This window comes from Andrena cerasifolii, chromosome 15 (genome assembly GCF_050908995.1).
Source record: "Andrena cerasifolii isolate SP2316 chromosome 15, iyAndCera1_principal, whole genome shotgun sequence".
In the NCBI taxonomy this organism is placed as follows: Eukaryota; Metazoa; Arthropoda; class Insecta; order Hymenoptera; family Andrenidae; genus Andrena; species Andrena cerasifolii.
In genome coordinates this window covers 3202613-3218334 of record NC_135132.1, presented here as the reverse complement: position 1 = coordinate 3218334, position 15722 = coordinate 3202613, and the positions used below count along the sequence as shown (strand labels likewise).

At 35.9% G+C, this 15722-nt stretch overlaps 2 protein-coding genes across 3 annotated transcripts in view; one reads left to right on the top strand and one right to left on the bottom strand.

Annotated features, from left to right (window-relative positions):
* Positions 1–15722, bottom strand: part of LOC143377161 (midasin) — a 187914-nt gene that overhangs the window by 137027 nt on the left and 35165 nt on the right. The gene's annotated exons all lie outside the window — the stretch shown is intronic.
* Positions 1–15722, top strand: part of LOC143377207 (uncharacterized) — a 96854-nt gene that overhangs the window by 76242 nt on the left and 4890 nt on the right. For both annotated transcript variants that reach the window (XM_076828259.1, XM_076828258.1), the window contains exons 5-7: positions 698–802; positions 3898–4077; positions 12294–12593. In XM_076828259.1, coding sequence (XP_076684374.1) covers positions 698–802; positions 3898–4077; positions 12294–12593 — 585 coding nt within the window. The remainder of the gene's footprint in view (positions 1–697; positions 803–3897; positions 4078–12293; positions 12594–15722) is intronic.

Here is a 15722-nt window from a genome sequence, read left to right as displayed (position 1 = left end):
AGGCACGCTCCGTTTGGATAATATACCGTTGAGAAGAAGGGACTTTTGGTACTGGAGTTTCTCCCTCAATACTAAAATAATTACTCCCTTAATAATAAAATTTTACGCGCTACCGTAAACGGTATTATCGAGCTCCCTCGCTTTATGTTACTTCTCTCCCTGGTACGTTAGCTTGCAGTTCCTTGTGTAAAGCTGCTGGTCCATTTAGTATTTACGAATCCGTTAATTGAGACGTTTATCAATATGAATAAACCTCTCGAGTTCGAGGACCGGAATATTCCCCGATAGGATACATGCAGCAGCAATATTTTTGGTACAACTTTACATATCGCAGATGCGAAAAATGTTTGATTAAAAAAAAATATTTGATTTCAATGGAAAAATACAAAATTCCGTCCAATATTCAGTTTCGTTTTAAAAAAAGGTCAAAATTCAGGGGATTAAACATATTTGCTATATCCACGATGTGTATCCTCCCACTTGATCAGCTTATTCACAATTTAGTTTTTTATTTACGAATTGACTTATTGTTAACACTCTCGTAGTTTAACATTTATTGCGAATTATTTACGACTTTTCATTTATTTCAACGTCAGTTGTATTAAGTATACGTTTATTATGTAATACAAATTTGACGTGTAGCCTGCGTTAATAAATTTTGATCTTCTGTTTTTTAAATAATCGATTTCTGTATCAGGTAAAGGTAGCACTTCTAACGATTCTCGTAAACACAACGGGTAGCCAACAAACGAACGCGGTTCCTGAAAATACTGCCGCATCCACCAATGGTGGCACACCCAAGGTAATAATAAATAATAAACAATTACCTAGAAATTCAATTTCTCTAAAAAAAAAAAAAAAAAAAACTGTTACATGTCATCTAGAACTTTTCTTCCAACCAACTATACACTTCTTAATAAAAATTTCAATCTAAAGTGCAATCATCATTCTTTAAATTATATTATTAAATTATTAATTATTAATTCTCTTTCTTTAGTATTTCATTATTTAACAGTAGATTATGATTTCAGTTTCAAGCATGATTTATAGTTCATAAATTTGTTGGAATGATCTACTTGCTTTGCTAAAATATTCTAACGAACATTCTAAACCTTATCCTTAGGTGAAGAAACTAATAGCTGAGGTTGTTAAGTATAATCCATGTGCTTCATATCCATGGATTTTTGTTAGTCAAAGCAAAAACCTTAACTTATTTAAAAAAGAAAAAATAATAAAATGAACAATAAAAGACACAAACCAAAAACCTACTTGGAATCCAATTTTGTTCTGTTAAGTGAAAGTATCGCTCTAAAAATTATAGGGAAAATGACAGTTAACGAGGTTTTAAAATCTTTCAGTCTCACAGAAATTATAAATTGTTTATTTCTTAAAGTGATTTTCTTTATTCAGATATTTAAATCTGAAAACCTGTTGAAAAACATCGAAATAATTATTTCCAAACAGCAGATTCGAATCTCTATTTAAATGACCTCCGGTGTGTGTGCTACCCTTACATGTAGTTCTTGCAGTAAAATACTTTCTTCTGCTTGTTATAAATGTTATTATACAAGGAGACGTCACAACAACGAAACCTCAAATTCAACTCTTTCGTGAATGTAATACAGAAATAAATTACGTGGATGTTACCCAGCCTAAAATCAAGTAGTCTTTAGTGTTTTATTTCTCTAAATAACTGTATTGATTATGAAAATAAAGAATTATTTTATATTCATTGTTCCACGATTTTAGTAGAACTTATCTGTGCATTAATATAATAAAGATATTAAAATGATCAGTGTGTTCGACTTAAAACATTTTTACGTAAATATTCGAAGACTGCCCTTTTATTTGTTTCTTCTTCTAGATTATTAAACAATTAAGGTGGTCGATATTGAGTACACTGCTTGTAACCTCTCCTTGTAACTAAAGCTTCACTTACACTGCCTTCCTTTTAGCGCGACTTGTCATGTATAGCAGGGGTGTCGAACTTACCCACTCCGAGAGCCGCACGAGTCAGGCCCCCGGTCAGCTGGTTCCCCCACCTATTTTTCTCCAGGCGTTGCACGAGACCCGGCAGGGAGAGAGCGCGGCACCCGGAGGAGAAATTTATCAGAATGAAGCAGCTGTGGTGGGGGGCCGTTCTCCTACGGCTTTACGGAGCAGGCGAAGAGGGGAAGGAGCCACTGAGGGTCGCGAGACGCTAGTTCGACACTAGGGCTTTGACTATTTGTCGAATTTTTCGGTATTCGAGTACTCGAATACTTCAGTTGCTCGATTATTTGGCGAATTCGAATATCCAAGTATCCAAATACTATTCGAATATCCAAGTATCCAAATACAATTCGAATATCCAAGTATCCAAATACAATTCAAATATCCAAGTATTCGAATACTATTCGAATATTTAAGTATCCGAATACAATTCGAATATCCAAGTATTCGAATACTATTCGAATATTTAAGTATTCGAATATTTAAGTATCCGAATATTTAAGTATCCGAATACTATTCGAATATTTAAGTATCCGAATACTATTCGAATATTTAAGTATCCGAATACTATTCGAATATTTGAGTATTCGAATAGTATTCGGATACTTAAATATTCGGATACTTAAATATTCGAATACTTAAATATTCGAATAGTATTCGAATACTTGGATATTCGAATTGTATTCGGATACTTAAATATTCGAATACTCAAATATTCGAAGTTCATTCGTAGCATTCGAATACTTGTAAAATATTCGAATATTAAATTATTCGAATAGTCCCAGCCCTATTCGACACCCCTGAATGTATAGATTTAAAAAGAGTCCTTTGGTCTACTTAAAAAAAATTCTTTAATTGGAGCTGGTAAAAATCAATTCATTTACCAGGACCTTAGTGATAAACACTTGTTAAGAGGTGATTGGATGATTATATATAGAATTTTAAGGATTTTTTTAACTGTACTTTTAACGTTAAACAAATGGCACAGATTACAACTAATTTGGCTGCTTTTATTTGCAACCTCAATTATGAAGTCATTTTACAAATTCTATTAATAGTGTGCGTTAAAATTAGATCGTAATGTAAAACACTTCACAAAAAGTGCAAAATTAATAAATTAAACGTCTGTCTTAAGTACTGTAGACCAGAAAACTCGCTGGAGTAATGATGGGTTTCAAGATGCTTCGAAACATTTCGAATAAACGATGCTGAGTAGTTTCAAATCACCTAAAATATTATTCAAGTCTAAAATATTTTAACCCCTTAAAGGCACACGAAATTAAAGAAAACCCTTAAAAAATTACAACCTTTTCTACGTTTCGATTTTACCACACAAATGTTTATAAAAAGAGATGAAAAACTATTTTTCAGAACAAGCGTTTACCTTTTTTCTATCGAACGTAATATTACGGAGGTGGAATTTTTAGACTATTCGCAAGAATCGTATTATTACAGAGGTGGGTCTTAAGGGGTTAAGAGGCTTGACGGATCTTGAAAGTGTTGATAAGTCTTGGAAACTTTCCCATTCAACGTCTGACAATTCGGCACTGGAAAGAATTATTATATAACAAAAGAGCTTTCAAAAAACCAAAGTCCTGGCGAAAATTTAAAGAATCATCAAACCTTTTAAAAATTCTTAATATTCAAAAACTATTCAAGAACCTATTCTCGATACACACAACACTCGCGGAACGAAAGTATCAACAAGATTTTCCAGATCCACTGAACATTTTAAGGTCGCAGTAATATTCGAAGTGACTCGAAGCAGAAGAATAGTTATACAGAATAAAATTCGTAAGAGAGTGGATTGAACTGCCACCACTAGACTTGAGGTACACAGCTCGAATAACCCTCCCCTACTACTTCCATCCCTATCAATCTGCTAAAAACGAAGTATTACTTCAGAGAAGTGGAGCGGCAGAGGAGCACCGCAAAATGAGGAACTACTTAAAGAGGATGGAGAGGGAAGGCGTGCAGAGGGTGAAAATGTTTCGGGTGATAACGGCCGCGTACGGTATCTTTTGGGGACCACTGTTCTTTGTCACCTTGGTGGGTCCTATCATAGGGAATCCTACTAGCTACGAGGTAATTATGTGTAAATAACAACAATTATAACAACGATAATAAATTTCAGAGAAGCTAGGTTCCTAGACTCCTTTTCATAAAATTTCCATTCAAATGAAAAAAAAATAGTTAGACTCACACAGGACTGTATTAAAAAAATAGAATTCAACGTTTCATACTCGATATCGATCTAATCGTACAGGGTGTCCTGTAACGGATGGTGCGAGCAGAAGGTGGTGAAAATGTATTTTCAATAATATTTTTTATTTCGGGCTTCATTTTGGAAAGCGATTAACTTAAGTAAATACATTGGAATAAAATGAATCCTTCTGTAAAAATCAGTCAAAATTGTAGAATAATTTTCTTCCAAGAAAATCAATTTTGAAAATCTATCGAGTAAGAGATCTTTTCGAAAAGAAAGCCAAGTTGGATAAAAATTCAAACAAAAATTTTATTCACTGTTCTACTATATTTGCTGCCACATTCTGCCAACCCTTAATCAGGAAAAAGTCTACTTCGCGGATATTGAATTCCATTTTCTCCAAAAACGAAACTCCAGAGCCAAAAAATATTATTCTACAGTCGCAACTTATTCGTTCATGTACTGCCAGTTACTGGCCACCCAGCGTTCCCTTAAGCTCAAACAAACGCCTCACCACCTTCCTCTCTGTTTTTATTTCCAACTTCTTCCGCACCCCTTAACAATTTCGCCCCATTTTTGTTGCGTTCTTCGCCCAATATTTTATCCACCCTCGCATCCATTCACTTTATCCCGCAACGTTTCTTTGTCCCACCCCGGCGTGTTACTTTTTTCCATGATGCACAGTTTGCGCTTCTTATTCCCCGCGCTTTTGCACTGTCTCTTTACTTCCCCTCGTTACCTCAGCTTGACCCAGCTATCGTTTTTTACTTCCCCGCGGGAATTCTTAAACGCCCCGCTGTCAATGACAGCGCGCCAGCTTTACGCGTCTCGGATTAAACCGTGGGCGAATTAGTGCAGGATTTAATAAGGGTGCAGGGGTGCGGAAGGGACGAACGTTACCGGCTTCTTTCATTTTTTTATATTTTTTTTTCGTGCGAGTTTCTTGGCTCGTGTCACGTTCCACGTAATGATGCACCGGCTTGCTTTGTGCCATCAGCACAGAAAGCTTTCGAGCGGCGCAACAACCATTCATGGACAACGGATGCACCCGCTGCACACGTCGCCCATTGCTTCCTGGCGTACAATGAGAATTCAAGTTTCGCCTTAGCCCAGTGTTCGTCGCACAGAAACGTCCGCCACTTTTTCATTCCACTGCACCCACCCTTTGTACCGATCTTCGACGGTGATTTGTCCGCGAGCATCAAACGCCGCGCGAGGGTGTCGCAGGGACTTGAGGCATTAATTATTATTGACTGAGAGAGCAGAGCTGATACATACGTTGTGGTTATGGCGAAGAGAACAGTTAGACGAAGTGAGATCAAAGAACCCTCCCTTGGAGTTTTCTTTCACGAATGGGGTGATGATTGAAGCAGTGGGGCAGGTTGTATGTGTTTTCTGTTTCAAGGGGTTTTATTTTTATGAATTAAGGGGAGGTTCTGGTCTAGAGACCAAAAAATAGGTGATAGTTAGGAATTAATTAAAAGAAAACTACTGTATGTAATTTAATGGGACTTGTTGCATTGTATTAAGGATGTCTTAGGTTATAGAAATATATTTTTTGTTTTATAATTAATCTTTGCAGACAGCCTTGGGGAGTCGTTAAAGTCGAGGCGTCAAAAAATTGATCCAAATCGGTGGGACCTGTATCTCTAAAAGTTATTACCCGATTCTACTGAAACATTTTTTATTTTGAAGATTATTCTGTTGGCTAGAGGGGTGGGGGACTAAAAAAAATTACAAAAATTACAGTTTTTTTTTAGAAAATAACGACACTTCAAGTTTGAAATCACTTTTCCCTGTATTTTTTGTCCTTTCATCGCCTTTGAAAATTATAAATTTTCAACTTTTTGTAATTTTTTTTAATCCCCCCCCCCCTCCCTTGCCAAAAGAATAATCTTCAAAATAAAAAAAGTTTCAGTCGAATCGGATAATAAGCGCGACTCAAATACCTATAACTTCGGGATTTTAACGAATTTTAACAAATCCTTTTAAACACATTTTCCTAAAAGGTTGAACATTCGAAAAATGAAATAAAAAAAAATCGACATTTAGACCAGAACCTCCCCTTAAGGGTGGCTCTAGCGCCTTGTTGGGCCGCAAAGTAGGTAATTCTTTATGAATTTTTTCTACAGAAACGGTTGGACAAATTAATTTGCGGTTTGGCAGGCTGTTTTATTGTGTCTTGAACTATTATTGTGAATTTTTATGTGACAGTGAAAAATATCATGGCAGGTACAGAGGGCTTTGAAAAATAATCGGGTGGCCTTGGAGTTAACGAAAAGTACTGGTAAAAGTGAGGTTTCGGATAAAAGTAAGGTTTATCCGAAACTCAAAAAGGAAAAGAGATTCTTAAACTATATGAGTGTGGCTATGGGTGGTAGTAGATTTATTGCCGCACCTGTTACCGTTCCTTTTTTATTTAAAAAAGTTTTCCCGATTTGGAGGCAAAACCTTCCTCAGACTCAAATCAGGGCGCTTCATCTTCTTCACAAGGCTGCCATTTTAACATTTTTTGGTTTTTCTTAATGCATCTACTACCACCCATAGCCGCATTCATATAGATTAAGAATCTCTTTTCGTTTTCATGCTTCGAATAACCCTTACAGTACTTTTCGTCAACGCCAGGACCACCCGATTATTTTTCAACGCTCTCTCTGTATGAGCCCCGTTTTTTTTTTCACTGCCACACAAAAATTCAGAACAATAGTTCAAGGTACAATAAAACAGTCTGCGAAACCTCAAATTAATTTGTCGAGCCGTTTTTGCACCAAAAATTCACAAAGAATTACCTATTTTTTCGACCCAACAAGGCGCAATCCTCCCTTAAGAAATAGAAGAGTAGTGATGAATTTTATTTTTCCGAATTTCTTAGGCCGCTTGTGTAATTACTGGGCATATCCCTCTCAAGGCAGGTGACTCACGTGGAGACCGCAAGTTCTGATTTTCAAGATCTCAAGATTTAAAAAATAAATTCTATTTTAGGGTAAAGTTGCCTATATGAGACACATTTCTTCAGAAAATCATAACTCTCGACTAACAAGGGAACATCTCAAACTGATTAAATCGCAATTTTTGTTTGCTGCCCAAATTCACTCTAAGAGGGTGTAATTCACCCTTGAAAATCAGGTTACTTTCCGATTTTGTGTGTTTAACTCGTGAACTGTAAAATATTTTTTTTTACCAAATGATAGATCTAATTAAAAGAAGTAACTTTTATCTTGAAACTTTTTTTCCATCCCTTACATTTCTCGAGTTATAACACAAAATCGAAAAATACCCGAATTCTCAGGGGTTAATTTCACCCCCTCCGAGTGAATTTGGGCAGCAAACAAAAATTGCATTGTAATCACGAGGAAATCCCCTACGTATTCACAAAGTCTCAGAATATTTTGAATTTTCGGAATCATCCCTTGTGAGAACACTTTGATTAAAATTGGGCAAACGTTGTAAAAGTAAGATACGTATTACTTTGCAACCCGTTGGAAAGTATATACAGTAAAAAAAGATTCGGTCCCTTCGTATAAAAATAAAAACGAAAATTATGCAAATGCACAAATTAAAAAAATTGGTTCCTAATATAAGCTGGGGCCTCGTATTAGGCAACTACTACTCAGTAATTATGTTTTTTTTTTTGCAGTTTATATATTTAAAACAAATGTAATTAAGGTTGGTTGAATAGTTTCAAAGGGTACGAAAATGTATCGAAGAAGGTGGATACTAGTTTGAAAAACTATATTAAATAAAGATATTCAAATTTGAAAACTCTTTTAGGTTAAGCAGGAATGGCTGAACAAACGTGGGCGTTAAGTCGTTGTATTTCATTCCCAGTTTCTTCGGATAATGACCACACTTCAAAATAATCAAAGAGGAAATCTGTGGTTCAACGAGTCGATGATTGGTATCGGGCAAAACCGAAGTGCCATACTACCATTGTTCTCACATGAGGGTAGCAACTGACGATGGTCGACTAATTGTATTGCAAATTCGATCCCTAATTATTTTGAACACGGATCATTGAAGAAGATGCAAATGAAACCCCCACGTGAATTTAGTCCTCGCCACATTTTCCATTTTTTATAACCCTCCCATCACATTTCGAACAAATGACTATGAAGATGTACTCTTAAATGTCCAGCAGGAATTTTTATTTTCCAAGTGGTGCTCAACACCGCAAATTTTCTACCATCTTTTAAGGGATGCATACCTCCAGCCGTAGGCAAAAATGCATGATTTTAGGATTTGTTTAGGGGATTCATTAAAAAAGAAAAATAAAACAAAATTATTTTTACAATAAATTTTGTATTCGATTATTTATGTTTTGATGGAACTGGAAAATAACATGAGATTCTTGTAAAATAATGTTGCCATTATAGGCTGTCGTGCCGAATTTTTTAATTTCACAAAAATCATCAATTACAGAGAAATTTTGCATCAGAAAAATTTCTTCAGCTTTGACATACCATAAATTGGTTATCTTTTTCAAATTAAAAAATTTGGCGCGACAGATTACAATGGCAACATTGTTTTACAAGAATCTCATTTTATTTTTCAGTTCCATCAATGTTTAAAGGGGGCATCGTGCCGATCGTGAAGCGCCAGTTTTTCTGCAGTGATCTAAAGAACCTCCAAACATAAATAATTTAATACAAAAACTATAGTAAATAGATTTTTCCTTGCATCTTATGAACTAATAAATCATGTGCAATAAGTATTTATTTTTATTTTTTAAATTAAAACTCCTAAAAAAATTCCTAAAATCATTCACTTTTGGCTGAATGTATGTAGACAACCCCTTAAGGGGTAGTGTACATTTGACAATTCTTTGTGGTTAAACAAAGAAATAACTGGAAAATCTGCTTAAACGCCTTTATTATACACATCTTAAGTAGTTTGAAGCTATTTTTTTCTTTCCTTTTTATTTAAAAAATGGCACTTTAAACGCATTTCTCTCGGAACGATATTTTTCAAATTGGCCAACCGTACCATGTGAACAAATTTTATTCGATTCCCTTGAAATTTTTACGGTAGCTTGTAAACATTCTCCATCGAAATACCCACCGATTTTACGATTTGTTGAAAAATTTTAAAGTTATGTACAATTTTTTAACTGAAAGTGGATGAATGAAGCTAGAGAGTAAACTATGTTCACGTGCTTACCATTTCTAAGAAAAATAATATTTTACAGCATCGATATGTACTATGATGGAAAATATAGTTCAGAAGCTACTGTAAAAATTTCAAGTGAATCAAATAAAATTTGTTCAAACGATGCTGCTGGCCAATTACAAAACGTGGTTCCGAGAAAAAAAGCGTTTCAAGTGTCATTATGAAAAAAATAAAGAAAAAAAATAGCTTGAAACTACTTAAGATGTGTATAACAAAGGCGTTTAAGCAGATTTTCCACTTATTTCTTTGTTTACCCACAAACAAGTGTCAAAGGTACACCACGTTTTTGTGCCGTTACAGTGGTACTACCCCTTAAGTCTTCATTACTGTAGAAATATATGTTCAAAGTGCAGAGGAGAGCTGGACAGATTTTTCCAAACCAAAGTGACGTTCGAAAGACGCTGACTTATACGGAAAGTTGAGCAACTGGAAAATAAAAAGAAATCTGATATTTTGCAGAAACGCAGTGCTCGCTTGGTCCCAATAACAAACCTATTTCTTATTCCGATAATGAAACGGGGATGTAAAACCCCCCTCAAAGAAATTTCGAGTTTTCATATTATCGTGAACATCTGTGAGCCCGTAAAAGATATCGAAATAAAGATTCGCGATAAAGATTCGTCGCTATCCCCCCACCACTCTCGCTCGCCGTCGCCGGCGACTCGCTCGTAACGTCACCGACGACGAGAGAAAGAGAATGAAGAGTGAATGGGAGGGAACGAAAGCGAACGGAAGCCGTCGCGACGTCGCGACGCCGTCTACGGGGCGACTTGTCATTGTCGTCCGCGTGCCGATGCTCGATCTCTCTCGCGATGCTTCTCGGTGACGTCGCAAACAGAGTTGCCAGGAAAGTCCCTACGCGTAGTAGAAGAGGAACACCTGCTTACAGCAATAGCGGTGTGATTGCGTTGGGCACGCGGTGACGTACGCTAGGCGTCAAAACCGGCTTGCCTTCGGAAATTTGGCAACGTCGCATGTCACTAGGACCGCTAAGTTATGCCTAGTGACAAGCAACGTTGCCAAATTTCCGAAGGCAAAACCGGTTTCCCTTCGGAAATTTGGCAACGTTGCTTGTCACTAGGTATAACTCAGTGGTCCTAGTGACATGCGACGTTGCCAAATTTCCGAAGGGAAACTGGTTTTGACGCCCAGTGTACCACAATTCATCGCATGGCGTGATTGGCGGGCACAAGTCGTATTAGTGTGTATAGTAGGGTGGCTCTTATTTACTTTTGGTAAAAAAAATTTTCAAGATTTTTTCGGGGCACCTTCCAGAATAGTTCCAAATAATAAAAAAAATTTGTGTGAAGTTTCAGCCCGAGTAGATTTGAAAGTAAATCGGTTGAATAGTTTTTGAGTAATCGTGGGTAACATGGTAGAAAGTTAGAATCGTGACGTCGAAAAAAATACATTTGAATACCTTACTCTTGATGTCTATATCTTCGATATTTTTGCGAATTTCGGTCCCAAATTTTCAGGAAACATTCATGAAATATTAAGCATTGAAATTAAGGGAAATTTTTTTTATTTTTTCGGAATATTTCAGGATATGCCCTCCTCTTAAATGTTTAAAAGATTGTCTTCGAAAATAAAAATTCTATTATTTTTAAGCTTACAAAATTTGAGAGAGAAAAAGTTTTTTTTAGTTTTCCGCACTTTTTTCGAAAACCGTTTGTTGCACGAGGAAAAGTGATAGAACATAAAAGATGGTCCTTATCCGGATCTAAAACTTCTGTTTGACATATTTTTTTATTCAATCAATAACTTGGAGGATATTATATAAAATCTACTTTGTAAGCTGTTAAATAATTATTTAAATGTTTAAGAGCCCGGGGGCACCTCTTTCCGTTATCCGATCGAGTTCAAGCTTTACACAGATTTTTTTATATTTTTTGTGTCCATTCAGGAGGATGCCTCGAAGAAAATTCGAAAGTTGAAAATAAGAGCCACCCTAGTGTACAGTGTATGCGACGTCACGCGTAAGGAATTGCCTGCCAACTCTGGTCACAAGCAGCGTTGCCAGGAGAAATTCCCTCTGAGCGAAACACTATGACGTCACATTACCCCCACTACCACTCTGCACCTATCACCTACCTTACTTGCATCACGTGACTTGACTTACGTCCTCCACTACAATCCACTTTTTCCCTACAACCTGGCAACGCTGGTAACTACCGCGAGCAACAGAATCGTGTCCACTTCGCGATAATGATTCGTCGCTCTCGAGTCGCGAGCCTATATCGAGAGAATACGGTACACTGCCATTTCCTCGTGACAATTTAATTTGTAACGATTTCAACTGTTCTCCTTAGTTGGTAATAATAATTTTGTAATTAAGTGATAACATAAGCTTAAATAAAAAGAATTTTTGTTTGTAAATTCATTATTTCTATTTAATTATTACCATGATCGTCTTCGTATTAATATTAGGGTGTAGCAGGTACAGTAAACACTTTTAGATCATTTTTACTTTGAGGGTAGTGATAATTAACGTTTCTTTAAAACTCCATTTCATTCATTAATCAATAGATATCGTATGCATTGCAATATTAAATTGACATAAGCAGCAGAAAACCTTACTAGTAGCTAAATGTCCTGTTCTTATTCTCCACATAATAAAAGTGACCTAGTCCATTCCATCCTAAAATTCTTAAGGATTAATCAAAGCAACTATTTTCTAAGTTCTTCACAATAGATCAATAAACATCCATGAGGAGAAACTGATTCATTGCAATAGATGGAACATTAAATTTGCCTTCATAGAAACTTAAGAAATACGGACTAGGTCAGTTTTACCAACAAGCCAAACGTTCCCTTCTCAGAAGAATGCGCATTTCGCCAAACCTTGCCCCATTCAAAGTGTCGTCATTCATAGCAGAAGAGCAACCTCGCGGGAGAAGCTACAACAAAAATGCTTGCCAAATTCCAGGTAACTCTACATATCGCGTACGTTCACGCATTCGTGAACCCCGTGCTCTTTCTGAGCCTCCACCGAGGCTTGCGACGAGGATTGTCGGAGTTTTTCTGCGGGTGTTGCGAAAGCATCGTCAGCTGGATTCTGGGTCCAAGCATCCCGGTAGAAAGCGTCCAACCCCCGCGATACGAGGAACCTATTGAAGCAGTACCCTCACCCCCGGAACCGCCAATACCGCAGCCCAACACATGCCCGGACCTCACCGACGTCGCCCTTCTCAAGCCACCCTTGCCGCCGACAGGCAAACATTTACTGGTATTCGGAATATCTTGTACTTGCGGAACTCTGCGGAACTTTTTCCGCTGCCCTGTGGAATGAACGCGAATGCTTTATGCGCTCCCACTTTGAATGTTTGCCTCGGTTGTTTCGCGCGAAACGCCATTTCCAGATTCAATACTTCCCCCCCAATAGTTCCCTAACTCTGCCGCCAAGAACGTCGCGCCGAGCTGATTTTAGCAAACAAACGCTCCACGGGATCGAATCCGCGCTTTTTTTACTTCTCTCTTCTTACTTCTCATTCGCAGACGTACTGACGATTATAAATCGTTCGGGTTGGTGCAATATGAAGCTGCGCGGTTGTTTTATGCTAAAGTCAAACTAAATTCCGCACGGAGAGTTTCCGGGGTTTTTAGTTAGACAGTATAGTGGCCATTTTTTCGAAACACTTTGCGGTTGGAGTTACGAGTCTTTTTAGAAATTTTCGTGGAGTTACTCCTGCAAGGGAAGTCTGAAGGCTGGCATGGCTTTAAGTGGTCTGCATTGTCTGCCGTTTTAAATAAGGTGAATGGCCCCGTTAGCGGCATAGTCCCTTTATCGACCAATCATTACTACTCTCTCAAAGTGCTAAATAAATAAAGGTTGAATTATGTATTCAAAGAGCATTAAATATAACGAAAAAAATATTGATCGCATATGTGTGAGATTACTTATTAACACAGCAACAGATTTTAAGTAAGGCGTTTTAAGAAATATATATTTTTTACTCGGACACTGCTGTTGGAATTAAAGGGCTAAACAATGGTGTTCTTGTATACTCAATAATGGGGCCATTTACGCCACTTGCACGATCTTTGTCGGACACCTGGTAAACGCTAAGCTAAATCAGATACCTTATACCTCGGCTTTTGCAGCGCTGCTTTTTTAGATAGGATAAGATTGCATTTTGCATCGAACTATAGATTAGGGCGGAGTGGAAAATTTAAATTTGAATTTTCATTTGATTAACCAAACACAACTGTAAACAAAATTTGGAAAAATATTCATGTCTGGAGGTTCTTTTTTCTCCTAAAAATGATTATTTAATCATACTATATAGGCGAAAATTTAAATTTGATTTTTCAGTTGGCCTGGGTGCGGAGTAGTTGTCTTTTGATTAATTAAACACAACTGTAACAAAATTTTGGAAAAATATTCATGTCTGCAGGTTCCTTTTTCTCCTAAAAATGATTATATGATTATATAAAAAAATTTGGAAAAATATTCATGTCTGCAGGTTCCTTTTTCTCCTAAAAATTATTATATAATAATACTAGGTAGGTGAAAATTTAAATTTAAATTTTCAGTTGGCCTGGATGCGGGATACTTTGCTTTTGATTAACCAAACACAACTGTAAAAAAAATTTAAAAAGGAACCTTTTCCTCTTAAAAATGCAAAAAAAAATAAGATTTACATCGTGAATTTTTACATTTTTAAGAAAGAAAGGAACCTGCAGACATGAATATTTTCCAAAAAAAATTTACAGTTGTGTTCGGTTAATCAAAAGACAACTATCCTGCACCCAGGCCAACTGAAAATTCAAATTTAAAATTTCCCCTATATAGTATGATTAAATAATCATTTTTAGGAGAAAAAAGAACCTCCAGACATGAATATTTTTCCAAATTTTTTTACAGTTGTGTTTGGTTAATCAAAAGACAACTATCCCGCACCCAGGCCAACTGAAAATTCAAATTTAAATTTTCCCCTATATAGTATGATTAAATAATCATTTTTAGGAGGAAAAAGAACCTCCAGACATGAATATTTTTCCAATTTCTTTTTACAGTTGCGTTTGGTTAATCAAATGAAAATTCAAATTTAAATTTTCGCCTATATAGTATCGCTCCGCCCTACTATACATACCTACATGTAGTACGTGTGTACATCAGTGAAAAGAATTTTGATATAGCGTAGATTACTAATTACTGTCTAATTTGTATGAAGCATCTACATTTAGTAGGCATGCCTAATGTGCACGATTGGTATTTACAGTTTTTATTTTCAATTTCAGGTTAGCTTACTTCGATGTTGTAATACAGTAGAATGTCGATTATCCGAAATGATAGGGAGACAAATTATTTTCGGAAACCACATTTTCGGATAATCGGAGAAATAGAAGAGAAATGGGAAATCCGTGGAAAAAAATATTTTTAGCAAAAATTGTACACTGGAAACACATGATGAGAATTAATCATTCATTAAACTACTGCTGCTTAAAAATTCTTAAATTGGTCCAAATCGACTGTAACTTCCACAAAAGTTCTGGACTTCAGAATTAAAATTTTGAATTTTTGAATTTAATAAAATGTTTTGAAATTTGATATTTTGTATCAGTAGATTCTATTTCTACTTGATCTTCCGAAATTTCATCTTTATTAAATAGCATCTTCGCTCAAAATTTAATAACAAAACTATTTTTATCAAATTTCGAACAAAAATGGAAGCAAGAAAATCACTTGTGTTCTCAAACAGAAAATCTTTTACACGTCTAAAAGTGTTGATTTTTCGATTCTTGTTTCCTAACTCTTTTTTACCCAATTTAGTGAATACTATCTACTCAGTCAGTCATGAGCACTCTATACAGGGTACTTTGTACTTACTTTGAACAACCAAAAAGGTAATAATGATACAAAAAAGTAACTAAAAAATGTACAATAAAATTTGTTCATAGGAGGCCTCCTTCTCGAAAACAATCGATTTTGAAAAAAGGCTAGTAAGTGCGCTACTGATTTTTAAATCAGCAGAATTTATTAACAAATATGACACAACTGCGAGTTTCATGAATCCTCCTGTTCAAAATAAGTTGAAATTGTAGAATAATTCTTCTCTCGAATGAAACTTCGTTTTTGAAAAAATAAATTTTGAAAAGTTGTGGTGTGTGCGCACTTGATTAAAAATCGACTCCACATTCGAAGAGAATTTTTTCAGAAGAAAAGCCCCTTTGAAGATCGTCACCCTACACTTTCGACTTATTTCTGCAGAAGAATTCATTTCATATACAATTGTATCGTACTTACTAATAAATTCTGCTAATTTTTTAGTCAGAAGTTTTTCGAACAAATTAATCAAGATAAAAACGTTTCGTGGACAAATATTATTTCACTTTTCTTTTCATTTCTTCAAGT